Source organism: Sinohyriopsis cumingii, chromosome 11 (genome assembly GCF_028554795.1).
Source record: "Sinohyriopsis cumingii isolate HCF-2022 chromosome 11, ASM2855479v2, whole genome shotgun sequence".
In the NCBI taxonomy this organism is placed as follows: Eukaryota; Metazoa; Mollusca; class Bivalvia; order Unionida; family Unionidae; genus Sinohyriopsis; species Sinohyriopsis cumingii.
The window spans coordinates 86,429,451-86,454,384 of record NC_142971.1 but is presented as its reverse complement, the minus strand read 5'-3'; the positions used below and the strand labels follow the sequence as shown (position 1 = coordinate 86,454,384).

General features: G+C 35.2%; 1 protein-coding gene across 3 annotated transcripts in view; it reads left to right on the top strand.

Annotated features, from left to right (window-relative positions):
* LOC149788904 (uncharacterized) overlaps nt 1-21,670 on the top strand; it is a 56,741-nt gene extending 35,071 nt beyond the window's left edge. For 2 of the 3 annotated variants that reach the window (XM_089975033.1, XM_089975032.1), the window contains exons 8-18: nt 1,035-1,377; nt 1,646-1,831; nt 4,524-4,804; nt 6,162-6,706; nt 7,663-7,701; nt 7,972-8,117; nt 16,067-16,192; nt 16,791-16,875; nt 19,279-19,436; nt 20,595-20,719; nt 20,990-21,670. In XM_089975033.1, the coding sequence (XP_089831159.1) occupies nt 1,035-1,377; nt 1,646-1,831; nt 4,524-4,804; nt 6,162-6,706; nt 7,663-7,701; nt 7,972-8,117; nt 16,067-16,192; nt 16,791-16,875; nt 19,279-19,436; nt 20,595-20,719; nt 20,990-21,062 (2,107 nt within the window). In that variant the 3' untranslated portion in view covers nt 21,063-21,670. The remainder of the gene's footprint in view (nt 1-1,034; nt 1,378-1,645; nt 1,832-4,523; nt 4,805-6,161; nt 6,707-7,662; nt 7,702-7,971; nt 8,118-16,066; nt 16,193-16,790; nt 16,876-19,278; nt 19,437-20,594; nt 20,720-20,989) is intronic. The other variant, XM_089975034.1, reaches the window with a different exon arrangement.
* The last annotated feature ends 3,264 nt before the right edge of the window (nt 21,671-24,934 follow it).

Genomic DNA, 24,934 nt, shown 5'->3' with positions numbered 1-24,934 from the left:
TTAGTGAAGGCAATACTGGATCTAAGCACTCAAGCAGCAGTGATGTTGGAATAGGATCAGGTTCAAATGACTTTGGTGCACTCTTCATCACGATTGTACTTACGAAATCCATAGAGACAGGTTCAAATACTGCTAATGGTTGATGCTCAAATTCTCTATCCCAACTGTATGGTGACGACGAGTCAATTGAAATTGTGATGTCAAGCTTATCTTTAATGGTTTGTACTTCGTCACGGAAGAAATTTGCAAACATGTCCGGAAGGTAGACTGGAGAGAAGGTAGTTGGAAGTGGTGTTGATTTCTTTCTTGACATTAGCTTGTTAGTAATCTCGAAGAGCTCTTTGCAGCTGGAACTTTCCATGATCTTAGTAACGTAGTGGGCTGCCTGGACTATATTTGTGACATTCTTCTTATATATATATATATATATATATATATATATATATATATATATATATATATATATATATATATATATATATATATATATATATATATATATATATCTGTGTGTGTCTGTCTGTCTGTATGTCTCTGTGTGTGTGTGTACTCCACCATATACTTTGTGCTATTGTTTCCGTACAAACTTAAAAAATTAAGATATTCTGGCACTAAATTATTTATGACCTTAAACAGAATAACAGCTTTTTAAGTATACAAATATTGCAATATCCCTAGTTGGCAGCCATCTAAGAAAGTTGAAAACAGATGATGGAGATTGTTAAATATATTTGATATTTACAATAACCATATATGCTGTTTTTGTAAGGTATCTAATCTCTGCATGCAATAGAAATGTTTATTTTATTGTACACTTTTCAGATCATCTGATCCAGTACGGAACCTCTAAGCCATTGTAAATTCCTGCATCGAATTTAATGACGTTTAAAGTTACAAATCGTTGTACAGAATCCTACCAATTATACAGACAAAGCTAAACGATAACATTCATATAACTGTTTTAAACAGTTAATAGCTAAATTGATCTCGTTCTCTTCGTTTTGGGCACCAGTTTACATTCTATTTGTTTTTAGGATACTCGCGGAAACAAACGAAATCTACGAAGGATCGAAGACAACATTCAAAAAGAGTGGACTCGTTGTGGACTACATTACGACTGAAAAAGGGGACTATTTCAGTATGTTATGCAGACGAACCACGACTGAGAACAGCGATATTGACTTTGGTTTCCAGGAGAAAGAGGAGGTTATGAGCGATGTCTTTGTATATCGTATTAGTCGTAATACGCACAGTATCCCGTCAATCTTGGTGATGCCCCTCTTCAGTAGACCAGGACAGAAGGAGGAACTGGTCATCAAAACTAACGCTGGCACCGAGTTCGTTGTCACGGACGTGGAGGAGAATATGATGGTAAAGGTACAACAAATTGTAGGCATGGACCCAAAGGCGAAAATTCATATGCAAATGAACCGGTCCATTATCATGCCAAATTTTTGCTTACAGTTGTTTATGAGTAGATAATTTACATTGGTCTATAATAAATAAGGTGTATTGATATGATTAATGTTTGATGATAATTGCGTCGTTATTAGTCTTAGTACATACTTTAACAAATATACCCCAAGTCAGCAACATTTTAATTATACAGTCAATTGTCGTAATAAGTTGTCTGATTTTATTCTAGAAATGGACGTGCAAGTTCAAAGCTGATCTCAAAACGTTCAGCGCATTTGTAGCAGTTAGCCGTCCAAAGAGGGAAACTTTTGAAATTGGAACAGAGGCAACTACAGTCCGATCCACGGTAGATGACCGTGTAGAGATAACAATACCAGAGCATGCTTTCGAGGAACCGACCAAACTCACAATGGAAGTACGTTTTCACATTAGAAACATAATTGTATTTTATTGAAAAACTAATATCATTATTGTCTGCATTATCAATTCTCCACTGACCGTTTGAAGCATGCAAAGATTTTTAGAAACACTTGAATAAAGTATTCCTTTTCAAATATCAGTTATATTAGGAAACGAACATAGACCTTGGTTATTCCAAACTCTGCATTGTTTCAAATCAGCGGACTTTAGCGTGCAGAAAAACACATTGCTTACAAAATTATTAAAACGTTATTCCTTGGAGGAATAAAAAGATGTTTATATTCTATGTCGCTTTAGAAATCTAATAAAAGCGGTTATGGTTTTCATGCTCATGTAAAGTAATAAGTTTTAATATAAAAATATGTCATAACTGAACAGGCATTTTATACGCTGTGCCTTATTTGTAAACTGTGTTTAAAGTGAATGCATTTCAGTAATATAGTTTAAGACCATAATTCTAATGGGGGTGGGGCTGATATATATCTCTCTTTGTTGAAAACATAAACATAAAACACTCGCAAAGTCTATATGTGCACGTCCATGTGTAAATGATGTTGTTAATAAATGCTTGTGGCAATAATAATAATAATAATAATAAAAAGTTCCTTTTAAATTTTGTTGTCATAACTTAGGATATGAAGACATTCGTTAATTTGTTTACACTTGCTTGCTTTGTTTCTTTCTGTTACTTAGTTTAAGATCATATAGTTGTGAATAATAATAATAATAATAATAATAATATCCTAAATAAATAATAATAATAATAATAATAATAATAATAATAAGAAGAAGAAGAAGAAGAAGATCCTGTATTGGTCCATGGTAACACATTCATTTCAAAACTAGTTTTCATTATGGCCTGGCATTAAAACACATTCGCAAATTAAATAACATGTGCAATACCACATTGGGATCAGTAATGCAATAATTAAACGTCTACGAATCACACTAGAATATATGCACCATGTCTTAAACAAAATTCTATCTTGGAGATATAGAGTACAACAATATAGCCGATGTCTAGTGTAACAGGGTGATACCGAGTGGCATTGGATTTATCGAAGACATACAGCAAAAGCGAATGAGATGTTCGTTTATTATATGATCAACAAACGCGTACTTTCTGACACGCTTTAATAGCAACTCATATCAGACAAACATAGACAAATAAACTAAACAAGCGACGCACCTAGCCTGCCTACGCATGCACTCTGTGTTCATCAACTGATATAATAACTGGTACTTTTCTTCCATGGAAACGATCATTGCATTCTCATGTATGGATTTATCAACAAATAAATCAATGTATGGATTTATCAATTTTTTTATTAATATATGAATTCATCAACAAATATGATTCATGTATGGACTATCAGCATATATAATTTGTTTATCCATAAGTACGATGTTGCACTAGACTATCAACATAGAATAATACAAAACTTTGGTAGTGAAAATCTAATACGGTGTTCATGAACACGATAATGATTTTATCTCCTGATATTCCAACGACAAATCTGAAAACTCCCAATCCACAGTGAATCTATTTAGTTACAAAATGTCTAACTTAAAAGAGGCTGTGTTCTACTCAAATCAACTAGTTACATGTCAAACGAACTACTTTCGAGAAACTTAGAATACATAAAGAAAGAAGCACTATTCATACTCTGGACGTAGCCACGTGCAGAACCTGAAAACAAATGTTAAACGACTCCCCCTTCCCCACCCTGGTCCATCCTCTTTCTCTTCACTCATTATCTGCACTCGATCTGTGCTCCAATAAGTGAACATAAATCGCTCTCTTAAATTATGCAAGATGTCGAACGTTGTATTCCGTACTGGCAACCAGCACAGATTTCTGTTCATGTCTAGTACAACCAGTGTTTGTATGCACACCATGCCGTGACTCATAAGTCAATAGATTTTTCGAAAATACGTATGAAACAGGGACATTTTACTTGTTTTTAAATCTGATCCAAGTTCCATACATTGTCGTTTTCGTTTGACAGTATGACCTAAGAAAATATTTATTTAAGTAATAGGAAAAATTAGGTTATTTAGGGACAAAATCTTTTCTAAACATGATACGATCTCTTGAAAGGCATCAAATAAGAACTCCTATCAAGAAATGAAGTGTCTGTTACAAATATTTAATTTCGTTCATTAATCTGGATGATGTTCACTGAAAAATGAAGACCGGTAAGCATTTGGTTTCAGCCAACACCTAATACCGATACGTAATGTGGAAATATGGTGTATTAATATCCTTCATTGCACAGTTTACACCCTCGTCCAATTTATCTCTCGTTGCATTTCGATGCTATATATAGCCTTTTAGCTGCACCAGTTGACATACATATACGTTTATATTTTATTACATTTAAAATATTTTTGTGCATCTATTAATGACCCTTTATTGATTTTCCTTTAGTTGGATTCAATAACTACATTATTTCGATCATCAGCATCATGTGACTTATCATCAGCGCTACGAAACAGTTTTGGAAGTAATTAGTTTACACAATGTAGACAAAAAAGATGCATCTATTGTATTAATTATAAACAGCAGTATAACTTTATGTCGACATACGTTTTTATTAAAAACTGTTATGATTATGTTGTTTGGTCCATTTGTTGATGGTTTATTCCCTTGGGTATATTTTTGACACATTGATTACTATACACAGATAACCGAGCCACCGGATATGCCAGAAACAGAGACTGAAGATATCAAGGACATAATCTCGGCTACTTCCTTCTACTCCATCAATACTGAGGGCGGAAAACCAACCAAGGCCATTAGTTTGAAGGTTCCACTTCCCAACAACTATAACGGGGCAGGAAGAGTAATGATTCTCAGCATGGACAAAGACGACGAAGAACAAGACGAAACAAACTGGTCTGTCTTGGACCTGGAAGTGAATATTATCAACAGCATGGTTGTTTTTGATGTGGCTTCCTTCTCTGTGTATGTTTGCTTGCTTTTGTAAATGAACATTTTTATAGTTTATATGTACACTAAATACACAACTGGTTGGTCCAGATTTAATAATAACTTAGGTGATACTTTGTATACTCTAGTAACTAAACTGTTCGCTAGTACCCTCAATTTTGCATTCCAATGAATGTGTGAAAGAGTGTAACGTTTCATCCTCCTCATGGTCGTTATCTCCCATTACGTACTATATTAGAGTCTCATTTCTTAAGGAGATGTAATCTAGGGTAATAGTTTATATACAGGTTTGCGAAATATTCTTCTCTATCAGTTTTCTTATTTCATTTCTTTAAAAACTTTCAAAAACATATTTTTTTCTTGATTATACTCAGTTAGTTTCTCATCGTAGTGATTTCATGTCACGTTTTAAATGATTGAAGAAAATGTACTGATAAACGTATATTTATTACGTGTACCAGCACGTTTATTTAAAGATTACATTTTTACTATTTTACGACTGTTATATATAATAAACAATACTGTCATACAGGCTAGAGAATTACCTAGGTGAGCACACGCATGCACCACTAAATATACCATTACGACTTAGCACACATTATCGAAAAAAAGATGGAACAAAGTCGGTGGTATATGTACTCGTGTGTAGCAGACACACTTGCATGTCGAACTAGTACCTAATGTTCATCTAACTACACTCTCATTCCGGATTCCTACGACAGAAATCAAGGTTATAGTCAATTACACCAAACAAACGGAAATTGCTATTCATGGATTTTATAGAAGAATGCTTGATAATACTAGGCAGAATTAATATCTAATACAAGTAATGCTGTCATACAATTAATATTGTCATCCCCATGCCTGACACACACACACACACACACACACACACACACACACACACACACACACATATATATATATATATATATATATATATATATATATATATATATATATATATATATATATATATATATATATATATATATATAGCTGATGGTCTAAAGCGCTCGCCGTTCCTGATCACTGCCATCTCATCTCTGTCTGCGTGGGTTCGAGTCTCAAGCTCAGCTACCGTGGGTACTTGAGAAAGCTTGCCTGTAGCTTCTCGTGGGTCGGTGGTTTTACCTGGGGTTTTCCAAGGTTCTTCCTCCACCGGTTATACTGGCCGCCACGCAACGCGTATCTTGTTCTGAAAAATGGCTTTAAACACTACAACAACATCAGTTCAATTCGTTTACTAAATTCAGTATTAAATCATTACCCATTTGAGATCATATATATCATACGACCGTGTGGCATCAATTTTTGTGCTGTATGCATAACCCTCAAGGTATATTAACTGGTGATTCACTCTGATTATTAGGAAAGTTGGTATCGAGTCTTATTCCCGCAAGAGTGACGCAAACGAGTTAAAGCGACAGGTCAGTTATCTCTACAAAAAATCGAGGCGGAACGAGCATCGTGTCATCTTTCTCATGCTGATGAAACGAATAGAGGAAACAAATACGTGGAAGCTGGCAGTTGAATGCTGTCACAAGGACAAAGCAGAGGAGAGACAGAATCACTGGGAGACTAAGGGTTATGAAAAACAAGAATCGAAATCGAAAGATAGCTTTGCAGCCTTGTCTAAACAAAAGTATCGAGTAAAACTGAACGAATTTATAAGAGTTGTAGGAATAACAGAAGATGTGAATTTGGAGTTTCATCCTAAAAGAGACAATTTTCAGCAATTCAAGATTCAGATTAACGAGGACAGACCTTTTGCTAATGGGGGACTGGAGATTATTCAACTCCCCTCACAACCTGTCAGTGCCCGAGGGGATCAAAACCCTGATCAAGAGAAGGTGCTGTCCAGCTTCGAGTTCAAACTGGAGAGGATTCTGCCAGTTCAAACCAACAGTACAAATGGTATATATAAATGATCTTCTTGCAATAAATCACTTTTAATCTATATATTGGAGTGCTAGAATATATTTAAATTGAGAATTCAATCGTATGACTCACTAAATTATACAATTTTGCAAGATTATTGTAAGCTTGGTAAGACCCTGTATACAATCCACATTTAAGTAGGTAAAATTTTGGCACATTGTTTCAGTATAATTAATTCGAGATAAGTCTGGAAAACCCAAGATCTTTTTTGAGTTCGGTAACATTTCTTAAACAGTTGCTATCAGTTTGTTGCGAAGAGGTGGTTAAGTTTGGTTAGCGTAACCAGCTGACAAAAGGAAAGTGTTCGTGTAAATGCATACATTTTGTTTTGTTAGAGACAATGACGCTTTACCCTTAATGTCTCGACACCATTTATTGATGCGCATTAAAATCCAATCAAATATAATGTTAAAAACCGGAGATATTAATAGTTGATGAGTGGCTCATAGATTCGAAATTTCTGTAAATTATTGTGTTTCTCTGTTCGCTTTTCACATTTTCATAGAAAGTAATTGCTGGCAAATTTCTATAAACTTTGAATTTTGATTCCCTCAGTCATCTTGCACTGTTTCAACTATTATCATGAACTTTAACCTTGGCTGTCTTGGTAAAATGGTCTTTTCTATATAATTTAGTATACGAGCACATACCCCATTGTATATTAGAAATATGACTAATATTTTCTATGCCGCAACTGTAGTGGCCAACATGCCTCTCTTCTTATATGTTTTGTTGCGAACAAGCAACTGTTTTTCATATTGCAGAACAATTGTATGATTCACTGAAAAAGTTATCTTATTTCAAAACAAGGAAATAAATTGATTTTTATTTCAAGAAAATTCGTATTTGTAGTGCAGCATTAATTTCTTTGATAACTTTGAAACACTTGATTTTGTTCTTCAATAATTATTATGGCATCTTTCGACAAATAGATCATGAAAGAAGAAAGGAGGTACCACCAAGCAAAGATAGTAAGTATTTGCAAAATATATCATCATTCACTAACTGTTCATTGAGTTGAGTAATAATAAGAATATTCTGAATCAGAAAGATTAGCATTTAATCAGACATTGTTGCATAGATTATATAAGATTTATTTCCTAGATGTCATTCAGTTTTATAATGGTAATCCGGCAGACCTACTTGTTCACACATTAATAGCTCATATTAGATGAAGTTGAAAGCGTGATAGTATATATATGAAGACAGTGTTATTCTGCGTACATCTTGAATTATTGCAGACTTCCTGAATGATAGCTACATGACGAATCTGGTAGCGAAGCTAAAGCATGATTGGTTTCCAGTGATAATTCTAATGGGAATACCCTTCTCGGAGGTAGAAAAGGTCCTTACCACACAAGAGGATCTCTTGGACAAACTCACTATGGTAAAGTTGCATTAGGGCGACAACCTATACCTATTATTAACTGGTTCACTTTTCCGTTTATTGAAAAACATATTTTGGAATACTCGATCATATCGCAGAAAATAAAATGACGATTTCACCTAGAGAAAATATTATTTCCTTATACTGATACTCTTACTTACCCAGTTAGTTCGTTTACTCATAGAATCAAACAAACAGTTTGGATTTTTTATGATAAAAAGAGAGAAAAACACCTGCAATCGGATAGGGTAGTACCTAATATTTATTTTCGATTTCTCGTGAATGCACTGGCTAATTAGTTGTAGAAACGCACACACATGCGTATAATGTGGTTTTTTCATTGGCAATGGTTTTCTAGGGATCATGTTTATTCGAATTTTATTACTTATATATCACAAGTTAACAACAAAGTGCCAGTCTAAAGGTGCAAACTAGCTTTATATTACATCGAAAATAACAGGGAAATACTTTACTCAAGAACCACTACTTTGTCACCATAGACGGTGCAACGTTGTGAAATTAAACGTTGAATTATTTCTTTTTGTTCTATGTCATAAACACCTAGCGGTTAATCCCCCGGCCCCACCACAAAACTCACACTAAAGCACAAAGAGAAAAAGAACTGAGAAACGAGCGCACAACCACTACTACCACTACCCGCTGCCAATAACACCTTTTCTAGCAGAAATGTACCCTTTTTCAATTTAGAAATTGTACGATGCATTTATGAAGCCTGGCACAAGCCTTTATTATAAAGTTATGGGTGGAACGTGTGCACGGGCACATTGTTAAATAGGCCTTAAGGAAAGATGCTCGCTGTATAAGTATTGTAGAGCGTATTTCGTTCAAACTCGCCCATTGAAGCGGAGTATATTACGTTTCTGAAGGCACGTAATAGAAGAATTCTTGCGACTATGTTTTTATGATAGAATTTTTAAAAAAAAGAATAACAACAGCAGTTGGAGAAGTAAGTAGAATTGAGAAGACGCCCAACGCCAAAAATGCAGTCTCACCACATTTGGAAGGGAAGCGTGTACCCACTGCGCAATCCAGGGTGACATTATTTTCTATATTAGGTCATCTTTGCAAGGTTGAAATTTTCTGGATCTATGCTTGCTTTAAGCAACTCGCGTTTAACTTCCTCGGCCGGTAATATCAATTTGTTCTGCAAGCGCGTCCAATTTGTGCAAGTTTTCTCAATTAAGTTGAGGATGGTACTTTCTCGTCATTCATTTACTGTTGCACTTAATTATAAGCATAATGCGTTTTTTGATGGACAGGTGCAATAATGGTGGCAAATGACTTTGCTTTTGTTGTTAATTTAGTGTTTTCTGATAGGGCAACGTTAGAAAAAGGTGAGTAAATGCAAACGGATTACCTGTTAAAAATGTGTCAAAACCCTTTATAGCTGTGCGCCTTTCTAAGAAAAATCTCGTTACTAATATACAGACGATAATTTGGTTTGGTCTCACTAGAGCACATCCCATTTGAGCGCCGCTCAGTGAGGCGCTAAAGAAAAAAATTCTCATCAGGGCTAATCCCATTAGGGCGCGAAAAAAATCTCACTAGAGCGCATTCCCAATACGGCGCGGAAAAAAAATTAAGTTCAACAAGATTGAATTGCCATCACGTTTGATGTTATATATATATATATATATATATATATATATATATATATATATATATATATATATATATATATATATATGTATGTGTGTGTGTGTGTGTGTGTGTGTGTGTGTGTGTGTATAATATGTACAAAAACGGCGGTCTCGTCACTATTAGAAAATAATTACTAGACAGAAACCAGAGAACCATCAATACACATAATTTTATACAACTATTATACCTTACACCGGTTTATTCTTTTTCGTACGCAAATAAACAAGTAGATAAAAAAATGTAATGCAAATTAAAATATATAAAGTGGTCATTCCTAGCACAAATACGATATTACATGAATAAAACAATATAGATACATATATAACACAAACACAATACTGTAATAGACCTAATATCTGAAGAAGGAAGTATATGTCTTAAAGAAATATACCGGGAAGGAAAACAAAGAAACCAGCTCCAGGGACAGTATGAGTACGACACATCGTAAAATAATAAAATGCAAAGATCAATGATCAACCCCTCGAACGAGAATAATAAATACTTTGTTTCTTCAAAATTCTTTTGATTAGTTCGCGCTCTAGTGATACTAGTTCTTCGCGCTCTAATGGGATGCGCCCTAATAAGATTAGCTCTAGTAGGACAAAAATATTTTTTTGCGCTCTAGTGGGATAAGCCTTAATGGTTTGCGCTCTAATGAGACGTTACCGATAATTTACATTCGCAGTTTTTCTTTGTGGTTGCCTCGAGCATTTACACTCTTGTGACCGATATTCGCTATTGCTAGCCTGCCAGTCGTGTTAAGCAAAAGACGCCAGAAAAGTGGCAAAAACCCAGCTACTCCTGGGGAGGTAGATAAGCTAGAGGACACAACATACTAATTCTGATATATTAGGAAATATTGACTTCCCTCGTTTTGAATTAGCACTAGATCATATAGATTCCGTCGTCTACGGAGCGACATTTACAACATTACACATTATCGCACAAGCCGACTTTCGATGAAAAAGTAACTGTGTTCTTTATACAAGCAGTTAAGAAATAAAAAGTATGCATACCTACAAGTAGTCAAAAAGGCGGCTCCCGCATTTCTGCCCAACGCGTACGTTTCTGTCACAACTGTATGATTTAATGAATATAGATGGGGGTGGGGGGAAGGTGCTAGTAAGAATTGTTCGTACTTGTCGTCCCCTGACATATCTGGTAAAGGGATGTCCGAATAATAAACACAGACTTGCAAGTTTAAGGACTTGCAAGTTTAAGGACTTAGACAGAACTTTATAAAAATTCATAAAACGGTCACTAAGAGGTGGTACTTTGTTAAAAGGCCGAAATTATATATATATCGCGTCCTTACTAGAGTAATATGTTCTTTCCCTGTTCCTCGACTGAAAAAGCAAAGTGCGCTTTGTGGACCCAAAGCTAACTTGGGGTCCCATTCGGCGATATAATTCAATTTCGTCCATCATTAGCCAGAGCTCTTCATCGGAATTGTTTCTATCTTTTAAGGTCTAGAGTTGTAATCTGATAAGCTGTTCAGTTTGGCTTCTGCTAGCACATGAATCTCGTCGGCTAATATAATTATACCCAATCGCAACCAGTCCGCAGGCAAGAGCGGCTGCATCAAGCCCCACGACGACAGGGGCGGCATTGATGGTAGAAGCTCGGCTTACAACATATCCCTCCATACCGAAGCCAGAGAAAGCAGTGCATTGTTAATGCAGTCAACAGCCCAATTGTACTTTTCATAGTACGGAACCCCTCTATATCGTTCTTCCTCAAACTGATGCACGCTGATTTACTGAGTATATAGTTTCCATCAGCGCTCACAGTCGGTAGAAACGATAACACTAGATTCATACCCGTCATTGGAATTAGATATTTCGTCACGGACATTCGGATACGAACTGTTGAAATATGAGACGCTAAGTGCTTCAATTTTTAATGTTAATGAAGAATCAAAATCAGAATTTGGTTTCGCCACCGAACTAACGCCGATTAATTCTACTTTTATGAAATTAGCAGCAACAGCCGTATATCAATGGCCTCTATTCCATAATATGTTTGGTTGTGAGATAAAAAAATGATCAGTTTTGTAACATTCGTACTAACTGTGTGTGAGCAAATTATCGTTATCATCTCGCCGACAAACGCACAAACATTATTTGGTTCTACATATAGTCTGCTGCTGGATTTCGTATCTCCACTCGCGTCGAGTATTCCAGTCAGGAGAATAGGATAGAGTCCTTTTAGTATATTCATCAACCTTTTAATTCCAGATATTTAGGCTGCTGCCACGTCAATGATAAAGGTCTTAATAGGGTTTAAGGCATACAAATTCTCATATCGCTTATACAGGCCACAAGTGATATTGTCCAATCGGTCAACATAGTCCTTGATAGTAGTATCATGGTCATTGACAGGGTCAAGCACATTGTTGTTATGGTGGCTGCCAATATTAACGTTTCCGTTCCTGGCCTGTGTTTCTTCGTGAAGAACAATCATTTCTTAGATCGCTCAGTACGATTTTCAATAATGATGAAAACTGAATATGTGGTACTATTACAATCTGTACTGTAGGGCGCTATATATGTATTCCTCGTTCTGTCATGCTGTGAGCCTACCATCATCATCTAGCCAAAGCCAGGGCAAAGTTTCACTTCATAATCACCATCATTAATAGTCATTTGGTCTCGGCAACGTCAAGTGATATTCCTGGCAATGTCCAGCTCTATGCTTTGCAAGCATGCCAAAGCTGTAGAGACCTGACTCTAACTGTAAGAACGTAGTCGACAAACCGTTTGTCGATAACCATGAAATGACTATCTGGCTTTAACATTGTTCCATCCAACTCGGTAGAAAATAGATCAAAGGCCAGCCAGTACAAACCTCTAGTAGTTATCAATGTACTGCAAAAAATGGAATGACGTCATGTTTTCCCACTCACTAGTGTGATAAATATTATGTAATATGTCACCAGAATCTTTTACTTGCAATAAATATCTTAAAATATATACCTGATGCGCGTTTCAAGAGACGCTGCTGTGAAATTATGTGAATCAGGCCAATATGCAAGTCCGGATCACGAAATAGTAAAGCCTTACTGTAAGCTTCCCCGACATTTTTATGTGACACCAGATTGTTTGCAACCACTAACCGATACAAAATTAGCCAACCACGTCAATAATATTTTGGCAAAACAAGTTAAACATCAGTTTGGTGTCAATGATTTCCGATGGTGTTTTTGTCTACGATAATCTTAGTAACAATAACAGCACCATATAACTAATAACTTAGCTTCTTTATATTTTCTGCTAACAGATAAGGAAACTCTGTGCAGAACACAATTGCACCCTTACACAAGACACTGCACGGAATGGCTCAAGCAAACCATACGACTATCGGGTTTACAAGCAAATATGCGTTCAGTTTTGATATTCTCCCTAATGAGGCTGGATGAAGAAAAACTATTAACAAACGTAATTATAATTTGACAGCAGGCAGTCATACGCTTGAGAAAATTGTCTCTTGATGAAGTTGACGCAAAGGAAAGCTCTGAAGTCTACACATGTTAGTCTATTTGTATTCTTGACAAGTCAAAAGGGTTTAGCTGGCGGCAGATGATCGGATTAATGTATCAATTGAATGTTGGCCATCCGTGGCTTGCAGTCACATATACTGAAATCAATTATTTGAATTACCGTGGTTTTGGATGCACATAATGAATCAATATCAGGCTGATGTATAATATTGTTTATAACCCAATAGAACACCGAAAAAGAGATAATCACTATCACGACGCACTTCGCAAGACATCTGCAAGATTTGCTTGATATAGTGTTGCATCTATCAATGTAAATTCACGTCTCCATCCAGCACTACAACACCAGAACTCAACTTGCGACGGGAAAATAAGTCCCCTTGAAGCAGCCGATTCCAGTGGGAAATATGGCATATTAAATACTAGGCTAAATTTGAGTCCCAAGACAGTAAAACAGCCAGGACTGGGAGAACGACGTTATCACAAACGTTAGCTGTAGCGCTTACCAGCGAACGCTGCTCATGTTTATAAGGCTTTATTTAGCACCATCACCTCCAACAGACGAAAGCGCAGCAGAATGTTTGGCATCTAGTGACTAGTCAGTGCTGTTGTCGAGGTCTCCTGAATCACTGAAGCCATCTTATCTGATGTGTCCCTTTTACTAGTGGCATAGGCTGCGATGTCCATTTGATCCATATGCGACGGAAAAAGAGCTGTGTGTGTGTTAAACTGCCTACACCGCAGCTGTCTAGCTGGACCATGACTGGAAGGCAAAACGAAGAGTCATTGTACATGCTTACATAAGCGTACACGTAGATCGTTAAAGATTTTCGCCGACAAACATTCTGAGTGACACTATGTTACCGAAAAGGACACGTGATGCAGGGGAAGAATAGGGAAAGAGCTGTGTCTTGTTCTTAATAAAAGGTATGAGTTTCTTCTACAAAAGAATAGCCAATTAATCCTTTACCAGCTGCTTACAGAATTCTGCTGTTTTAGTGCTGCTAATCTTTCAACTAGAGGTTCTTATCACCCGCACTGCTGCGGTCAGAAATGTTTATTTTAGAGCTCTGTCAGCGTGGTTTGTACCGTTACGCAAAACTACGGTGATGAACTACTGGATGACGAATCAGAAGCCAGTTGTTCCTATACACTGCCCCGTAAAGATACAAGGATGTAGACAGTGCAATGCATGTGGTCGGAGCGTATGGGACGAAACATTTCGCTGACATTTTTAATAAAATGCCACTAACCGAAGACTCCAAGCGCTATGCACGATACAATGCGTGGTTGAGGACATCTATAAGCATTTGCAACTTTGCTCTCAGTTTTTGCTTGGAGTTGGCAGTTGCATATCAACACATTCAGCTGCAGGAGCTGTTGTAACTTGTGGCTGACCTGGATCAAGACTGTTACAGAGAACGCTTATCACAATTCAACAGCTTTAACCACTGTCAAGCATTTTAGTTTGGATACTACTTTTTCTCAGCCATGCACTACAGCCACAAGAGACTCTAAAGAATTCGGGACAATGTTAAGAGCGGTGTACAGCACTACTGATGAAGTGGATTGCCGCTACTTGTCATAAAGGTCCCTACAATGTCTCGTTTTATCAAGCGAGGCGCGGAAGTCCGCAGGGCTAAATAAACAACTGTATGACCGACACAAATCTGAAGAACGGCTTCGCACAGATGTGCAATCGTGAGTTAAATCTGTGGAAATACTACAGTTGAACGTCGAACTGGATACCACAAGCTGTGGCAACGCGCTCCTTTGAGACGACTGTAGAAACAGTAAGCGCAAAGACAGCCTTTGAGACGTTAGTTATAATAAGCGCAGTCGTTTTAGAAGGGGACTTTTTTTGTTGCTGTTGCTTTTTTGTTTTTGTGGTTTGGTTTTCGAACTTCTCTAACCTGCTCCAGTTGACCAGACTACTCAAAGAATCATTGGCTGTTCCGACGATAATACAAGTGGGGTTAGATGAAGATGTATTTCCACTGCAAGTGGATTTCGGTGGCCGTGTTGGGGGCAGACGCATGTTTCTCTGATCTTTATCTCTTGGTAATAATGGGTCAGGTTTATTTCCTAGATATTTAGTTCCAGAATCATTATCACTTATACTGGTATATGGATCATTATTTTAGTACTCGTTTGAAAACAACAACAAGGAACAGAAAGAAGCAACATGTCGGATTTCGTATTTGTACAGTGTGTGTGTGTGTGTGTGTGTGTGTGTGTGTGTGTGTGTTAATTTTGAATGCTTGCTTTGACAAAGGGAGTGTAGGCCCAGAAAGCGCCGATGTTAATGTATACTTTTATTTCGCTAATAAGTGGTAAGTCATGACGGAAAGAGTTAATATTAACTTACACACTAGTTTCACACATATAAAAGATAAGTCCTGATACAATTATAACAGCGTGTCAATTTTAGTTCTCATTTTGATAAATTTTCTGTCCAAACGATAACAACTTGTACACAATACGAGCAAAAGCGAGATTATTGTATTTTCTTTATAAATGAAATATACAAAGTGTGATAATTACAAATACCTTATATATACTCGTATAATTTATTCATAAAACTAATCATGTTGTTAGTATAATGAATAATCGCGTGATGTACATGTATATATAACCTTTCATTTTTACACAACACTAGGGAACTTAGCAAAATGGTCGAAGTAGTTTCACTAGTCTTTAATAATCCGTTTCCTCTATGCTTTAAATTGTATTCAAACATAAGTCTGTTCTTATGGAGTGTAATTTAACAAAAACGTTTTTTTTCCAGCTTGTTCTTGAATGGCGTGACACGAACACGACAAAAGATGACTTGGGAGTGCCTGTCATCGTTTCTGCTCTCGCCAAAGGAGCATTTGGATTGAGCAAGGACGTTCGCGCTGACCTTAAGAAATGGAAAGCATTACTATCATTTTGGAATGAATATTAAAGAAAGTGGCTCATAAAAATACCAGATTACAGCAGATATAATTTATTTAAAACGGCTGTTTCGTGGCTTGTTAATGTTCTTTTATTGTCTATGTATAGTACGATATACATATTGAGTCAGCGACTTCAATATTTGCTGGAAACAATAGTTGTTACGGACAAATTGTATGAAATGCATTCCTTTTTGTCGAATAATATAATAAAAAGTATTTATTATATAAAAGAGTCATCTCTGTGCAGAGTTAATTGCAATAACAAAAATATATTAGTAGGTGCTACTAGTAAGCTGTTACTATGCTGTAAAGCAACATCATAGTTTGTTTTAGTATTTGTGTTGGCGGGGGGAAGGCTTTTGTATAAAAAAAGATGAAATAAAAACAGGAATTGGTTTCTGGAACTTTGTTGACATGCTTTTAAAACCTGCATAAACTTTGTGGTCCCTGTAAGGTCGCTTTTGTTGAGGCTTCATTGACCTGACATATCCATACAGTAGTCTCAAACACAACGTTTGAATAAAACAATTGGTGGAGTTCATAATCTAATACGTTTTAACATTTATTTTCAGGCATGATAAACAAACAGACCATGACGATACATTTTACAAGTGGCTTAAGAAAGCTTATATGGACAGCAACTTGCTCAATCCAGGAGGTAAAATAGTAACACCTTTTAAACATAATGACAGACGGACACTCATCCAATTGAATTCCTTCCCTTGGATTCATATTTTAATATACATATTCCTGATATTTTACCAGCAAAATTATTTACTGATTTAATATCATTATCAAGCTAACATGCTAGTGAACGTTAAAAATGAGAGGTTTCTTTACGGTGCTTTCGCCATAGCTGTTCAAATATGGAACATTTTGATTATGTACTTATGACGAACGATGGTTTGACAACACCTTGATAACATTTTATTTAATTTCCCTCATCCTGTTGCACGGCCACCATACATTCTTAATCACCGTTAAACGGTATAAGAAACAGAAGAAAATTTTATTTACTACTGACATGAATCTAAAATTAAGATGGAATATTGACTTATCGAATAAAAATGATTCCATCGTAATTTTCTTTTAAAATGATGAAAAAGTAAGACCTTTCTTAAAACTTTAATATTTATTGGTCAAGGCCGATAAATCAGACCATCGCCCGTGATGATATTGATTTTCAGGTTAGAGGCTGATATCACCTTTTCATTAAAAGCTGCAATTATCTACTGCCGAATTCGGCTGTACATATCGGTGTACATTTTATACACTTACTAATACTATGTTTGTTGACTTGTACATCCGATTGGAATAGTACAACTGTCTGTCTTGTGACCATTTTAAATTTGGCGCATGATATAAATATTACCAATTACCGGTATGTGTCTGAAGAGTAAGCGGTTTTTTTTCCGGAATGATCTGCATGCAGAGAAATTGCACATTTTAATAGACAGGTTATATTAGACCTTCGCATCGTCCGTTAGTATCAACACAGGTTTGTGGGGTTGATTTATCCGACCAATGTTGGTCCTATTTTGTGAAGGAAAGTCTGTCTGACAGAAAATACACGATAATTTAAGGGTTTTGCTACCTCTAAAATATTCTATGAGAGATTATGTTATTTTGAGCATAAATAAAGCTACACATTGGCCTTTAGCAGTTTTACAGAAGATTACACAACAAAATTGATCAACTGGTAGAATCGCATTATTAGGATGTTGAAAACAAATACGTAAATAGGAGATGTCAGCTTTCTTCAGACAACTAAATGTTGCGTCTTCTTTAATTACGCATTGCTAATTTCAATTTAAATTCATCGAAAACGTAAGTAGTTTGATGCATTTGTCACGTTCTCTCTCTCTCTCTCTCTTCTTTTCTAGCATTCTCAAGAAGCAACATTTAAAAACAAATTAATAGAAAATCCTTTGCGATAGCTTTGAATAAATGTCAAAATTTAACTGGCAATTCAATATCAATTTCTTCTGGTTGAGCAAAACTCTCCTGGCATAATATGGCTACATCTCCAGCATGAATAGATATAGCCTCAATGTACGCGTGCGCACAGTTCACAATACGTGGACATTGAATCATAGAATGCTTCGAGGTTCAAAGCTAATATCTAACCAGCAAAATCTACGTCAAAATGTCGAAAACAGTTGACGTAATGACTCCCGTAATGGGATACAGAATGAGGATGATATATTTTGTTAATTTTCGACGAAATTTGCAATACTTGCTTAAAATAGTTATAAGTCTTGGCTTTAAGGATTGGATGACGTCAATTGTGTTTTAATGTCGTCTATAAGTCAGTCTTGGAAAGTACACATATGGTTAACATCCTCGAATCTTTAAATACAAGGTTGTTATCTTCTAATCTGCTTTCCTACAACTGTACAGATGTCACACACTTGCTATTTTATCATGTTCTCATTACGATTCTAAACTCTGTAGACGCGTTATATCAAGAATGTCCTATATGTGAAACCGGTCTTGAAAGACCACTGTTCTGTGAGACCACCTGTCTTGAGAGACCATGTTCTCAATACACAAACTGATTGATTATATAGCATTGTGACCTGTTATGAGAGACCACCTGTCTTGAGAAACATTAATTTTTGGCAGAAAGGGTGGTTTTTCAAAACAGGTTCTAAATTCACCAATGCAGAATTTTCTGAACAGCTCGTATATATGGCATAAACACTTAAAAGAAAAATTAACTCAGTTGTATTCGTTTTCAGAGTTATCCAAAATCATACAAACTTGGAGTCATCTCATTTTTCAGTTCTGCTGACATCGATATACTGGCATATTACACACCTCGACGATAATATCGCGGAACAAAATATATCATATGTATGACCTAGCTAAGTTGAAAACTTAATGTTTGTAAATTTAACCTTCATTTAACGATCTGCTTCAATATTTTTGAGTCATATATTTACTTTTAAAACTTAAATTTTACCTGTATTTGAAAAGGTATTTAATATCCTAAGATCAACATTGTGTCACATGACTATGAACGATTTATTTTACGTTGTAATTTATTTATTTCTGGCAGACTACGCAAAGCCAATGTCAGACAGCTACCTGGCAATTATTAGCACAAGTTTAGAACCCACCTTAGAGATGGCCCAGGTGTTACAACTGACCGAAGATGAACACAAGGAGATCGTTGAAGACAAGCGCTACATAAACGGCCGTTTGAAAGTTATGAAGGTATACTACCCAGACCAGATGACAAGTTGAAATGTTGAATGACTCGTTTTGATTCCCTTGCACTTTGATTAAACTTTTCATCCACCATTACATTATTTACACTTTTCGAATCACGTTCTAAAAGTAAAACCTCTCCGCCATCTAATATATCCGCTGTTTGTATGCAGAAAGTATAACAAGTTTTAAAAAGCTGCTGCTAATAAGGTGATGGACATACTGTTTCACAGTTGTACAGAATCTTATTCAAGAATAAGAATACAAATATGATATGATCCGCAAAACATTTCATACATTTTCTTCAATGTCACTGAAGTTAACATAATCCATGCGATTCGATATAAATAATTCCATTTTGTGACTAAAATATGGTCAACGTTACTTGAATATATTTGAACCTCTGCTTATACACATGCTCTTGAAAGAGTTCAACCAAATTTGAAAGCATTCTGGCGTGAGTGCCCTTAAAATTTGCACAAATGATGACTGATGGCTGTTCGCCATCAACTTTGGGCGTTACTTTAACAAATCGATATTTTAAATGCCCTAAACAAAATTTGACGAGATATTGCAGAAAGATCATATTTTAAGGCTTCTAAGTGTTCTATTACAAAATTATTGACCAACCAACAACTAAAAGGAAGCCAAGAAAAAAAAACGATCTCAATATTCCATAAGCAAAAAGTTAGCTGATTTGGTAGAAAGTATTCATTTATCGAAGCTTTTGTATGGTTATAAATTTGTTGACGATCCCTAATTACATATTGCTGTCGTTGCGAATAATAATAATAATAATAATAATACCATTTTCAAACACTTTATCTCAAGAAATGTCAAAATAATTTGACCAAAGGAAAGAAAATAGCTGGAAATTTCCAATCGTACAAATGTTGCAGATGAACCAAGAAATAAACCCATTTATTGATAATGGCAAAAGTACAAAGCTTTCTAGAATACGAAAGCTTAATTCACGTTAATCGAATTTGATGGAAATCACTTTGCATGTGATCTTTCATTTATATTGCCTAGAAGATAGTTGCGAAATTAGGCTTTTATGCCAGAGTGAGACTGTTATTCATATTAGACCCAGTTGGGCCTCTTGATTTTTCTTCAAAATATTTTCTATATAGTTTCTCCTTCATTATTTTATGTCTGTTATAGATACTGGTAGTTTTCCGAAACAAGTGCCCGTCATTGATAAATGGGTTGGAGAGCCTCATCCAGGCTTTACAGACACTGAACAAGACTCAAGCGAGAAAGTGGGCCGTCATGTGTGCACGTGCTTGGTAAGTTCGAGTTTTGAAGACCTCTTCTGCCAAAGTTGACTTCTTTAAGACTCATGTCCGCTATGTTATACAGCTGATCTCTTTCTCTCTAAAATCTATGGTCTTTTTTATTTACCCCTTCTTCTATTAATAACATTTTTCATACTAATCGCAAACACGTTTAATACAAAGCTTTACTGTGATAGTTTTTGGTTGTAATTGTACGGGAAATTGTCTTTGCATGATCGTTTATGAAAATATTTAATAAAATAATTTACGTGTATTCTGCAGGGTAAAACAAACAACCGATCCGGAAGATACGTTTAGGACCGAGGTTAATGAGCTGATGAAGAAACTTACTTAGCAACAAAAGAAAATGGATGATCAGTTGGACCTCGTGTGTACATATTACCTGTCATGTTTGGATATTAAATAAGTCCTTGCCTTAATTTAAAGAAGAACACTGTTTCTTTAGGTGTAAAACAGATTTACTTGCTGATTGATTCATTTATGAATTGATATTTACAAACAGTGATGCTATCTAAGGTCTTTGGGACGTTTAGTTTCAGCCCACGAAACCAATACCTTCTACATGTACATTTTTTGTTTGTTGTATGTTATTCTACAGTATGGTGTTCTCTCATTAAATCCCTTTTTTATTTACAAATCTATTCTAGATTTTTATGGATTCGCTTTTGTTTTGTTGTTCAAGATTACATTATATTTACGTATTATCGTTTATCATCATATAGGGTTTTGTTGTTCAAGATTACATTCTATTTACATATTATCGTTTTTCATCAGATAGGGTTTTGTTGTGTTTTTTCTTCATGTGCTTGGTCATTCATTAGAATCAGTACGTCAAATGTAATCTTAGTTTGGTGTCGTAATCCCTAGCATTGTTGATATGACATTTGTTGCAAAATTAGGTCTAGATGTGTTGTTTACGGACAATAAAGTAAAAAAACAAAATTACTCTTTGGTTTTCATTTACATTATGATACAGTTTGAAAATCGTCCTGCCTGCAATCCAGTGATATCATTTATATTGTATGTTTTACTCAATGGTCGGCTTATAGGCTACAAATGCCAAATTAATTGAGATAGATGATTAATTGTCACCCTATGCACATACTACCACATTCCTTGGATTAATTCGTTACTGGACGATATTACAGTTTCTTTCTTCTGTTCCTTTTTGTATTTTCGTTAAGATGTTCGACAATCAATTAATCAGTGTGATATTTTCTATATCAATTAACCAGTGTGAAGTGTGAAGTGTGCATTACTCTATAAGTATGTGATGACTTCATCAAGTAACTTCTTGTCACTTGTTTATTTAGAAATAAAAGAACTTGTGTCGATGTCAAGGCATCATTCTTCAAACATTTTTCATCACATCTACCTTGAATAGGGAAATATGTATAAATTTACACACAAGTCAATAATTTCCATGTTTCTTATTCACATAATATTTTCCAGTTCTTCCATAAGGATGATTAAATTAGTGTCATGTCGCAAAAAGATCAATGTTAATTTTGTATCAATATTGAATTATTTGACTTTGATAGGAATGCAATATGTAATTCTATCAAGTTGACGTGGATGAATATAATTTATGGAAATATCTTAACTGTGTTAGTCATGTTATCATGCTTCAAACATTTTAGCTATCTTTCTAATGAGTTATGCCTCATAAGACCAAAATAAGTTAATAGTTTCTATAATGTCAAATAATGTCACTATACTTTAACTTGTTATTTATATCATTTTTATTAATTTTTATTTCCTCATTTTCATCAGAGCATGAGCGACAGGTTCTTCTTAACTTCAGTTAAAGATTCTGTTCTTGCATGTAGTTGACCTAGATTTATTTCGGGCTTTCACCTTAATTTAATAGATTATTCGTTCTTATCTTTGGCTACTTAGGAAAATCAAAATGTACATTCCATTTAGGTATAGGGACGTTATTTACAAATGTTATATTCAGCCGTGACTGGAATTTTGTAATGTAATTTGTGGTAATACATCTAATTCCAACATAACAAAACTTCGAAGACTGCAGAGGGCACGTATTATGAAATCATAAAACAAATGCCAAACTAATAATGGCTAAGGAAGATTTGCACAAGTGAAATCGCCGGCAAAATGATAACTGTAGCGATCCATACACTAGTTTAACCGATTACATTATATATAAAAAAAAATGTTGACTTCATTCTCTACAAAGAAAGTACACAAATTGATCTGCGTGAGTTTGATAAAATCCACGTGAGAAAATTTTCAAATTGGACAGGGATGCAATAAAAATTCAAATTGCATAATGTGCTGCAAGACATAAAAACCAAAAGATCTCGATATTTAGGTATATAAGAGACTTAGAGAATAACTTTAGAGTAAATATCAATAACACAACTTTCCAAGACAAAAGTGTGGCATTGCATTGGCTAATAAAACCATAGGTACTCTAGAAGCAACGTGCGCTAAAAATCATAGTAAAACCTTTCAAATTAGCCCTGGAGAAAACAAAATCTGGCGGAGGAAGAGGTTATGGCAGCATACTTATTCGTTGACAATATTAAAATATGTTTGAAATCCATTGCCAGTTATTTTTTGCGGTAACCAAAAATAACTAGCAGCCTTCCTGTCAGTCATATAGGTATAACAAGTAAGCTACGTAAGACAGTAACCGGCTGTCCCCTATTTATCTAGACATAATATTGTGCTTGTTTTAACGTCAATTGCTCTATTATTTGTAGTATTGCCAAAGGCGTTAGCAGTGAATCAAGTCTGAGTAGACACTACTTCATTTTTACATTAAAACGAAAACTGTACCAGCTCCAGAAACTATCATTGCAAGATTTAAAGTTTGTGTTTTTATTTCATGATCTTAATTTTTATTTTAGGTTACATGGTCGATCTAATTTTACAAGAACAAGACTTTTAGCATTATTGAACTTTATATCTACATAACTTTGTAATGTTTTTTCTCTTCTTCGGTTTCTACCTTTTGGCGAGTTACCATAGACACATTATCAGCAACTAGATTTCACGGTATTACCGCGTCGGTATTTTAGGTAACATTTTGTCTGGTGACTTTTTTGTTTTGATCAACGCATCGCCATCTACGGCCCGGTTTAACTGATTATGCCACATTATGTCAGTACATTATGCCCGGAATCGGTTCACTGATTCATGAATGTCAAGTTTTAGAGTGAAATTATACAAAATATTAATGGCTTAAGCGAACATTAATTGCCTTATGTATAGTAGACTGTAATTCTCTAAATTTGCTTAGTAGCCTATGACCACTATTACAATGAAATATCCGGGATATAATGTGCGCTTACATAAATTTACAAATAATAACAGAAGACGTTATGGCTCATCAATTTCTAGGTCAATACAAATATTTTCCAGTATCAGCAACAAAATGAAATAAAATAGTTGAAACATAATACAGTTGAAAGGTTGAGTTCCTGTAGAAATATCCATGTAAAGTTTCAGACATAACCGTTTTTCTATTTTATTTGTTTGTTTTGTCTATGTTATTGTGTTTGCCTTTGAAAAAGACTCATTAAAGAGTCGAAAGCGCTCAGGCTAGTTAGATACTAGTTTCGTACTGTTCGTTGTCAGTTTAATGTATTTATCTTAATCAATCCCTGACACACGTGATCCCTTGCTGTATCCAGTGCACTTGAAAGGATTGTTATTCGCCGTATGATTTGTATTCTTATATATATATATATATATATATATATATATATATATATATATATATATATATATATATATATATATTCGTACGATATACTCCTCATTTTTCTCTGTAGTACTGGTAATTGTATTTTTGTATTCTCCACTGGCTAACCTTCAACTAGAATATTATGGATGATCTTCGGTTCGTTATCCTTGTTATTTGAGTTATAGACTCCATGTTGATCCATACCACGATATTACAGGTGTCGAGTTAAGAAAAAGTTGTTTCAAAACAGAGTACAATTTTAAACGGGCATTGACTTTCACTTATGCCGTAATGGTGACATTTCCAAACTCGCAGAGACTTTTTTTGTAATTAGCGAAATGAACTGTTCACGCGTGATTTTCAAGTTTTTAATTATTGTTCCTTGATCGTCTATGAGTTGGTAGTATCAACCTCGATCTATCAAGGATTTCGTCTTTGACAAAAATGGACGTTGAGGCAACGTTCCGAAAACAATTCATAGCTATTTTTGC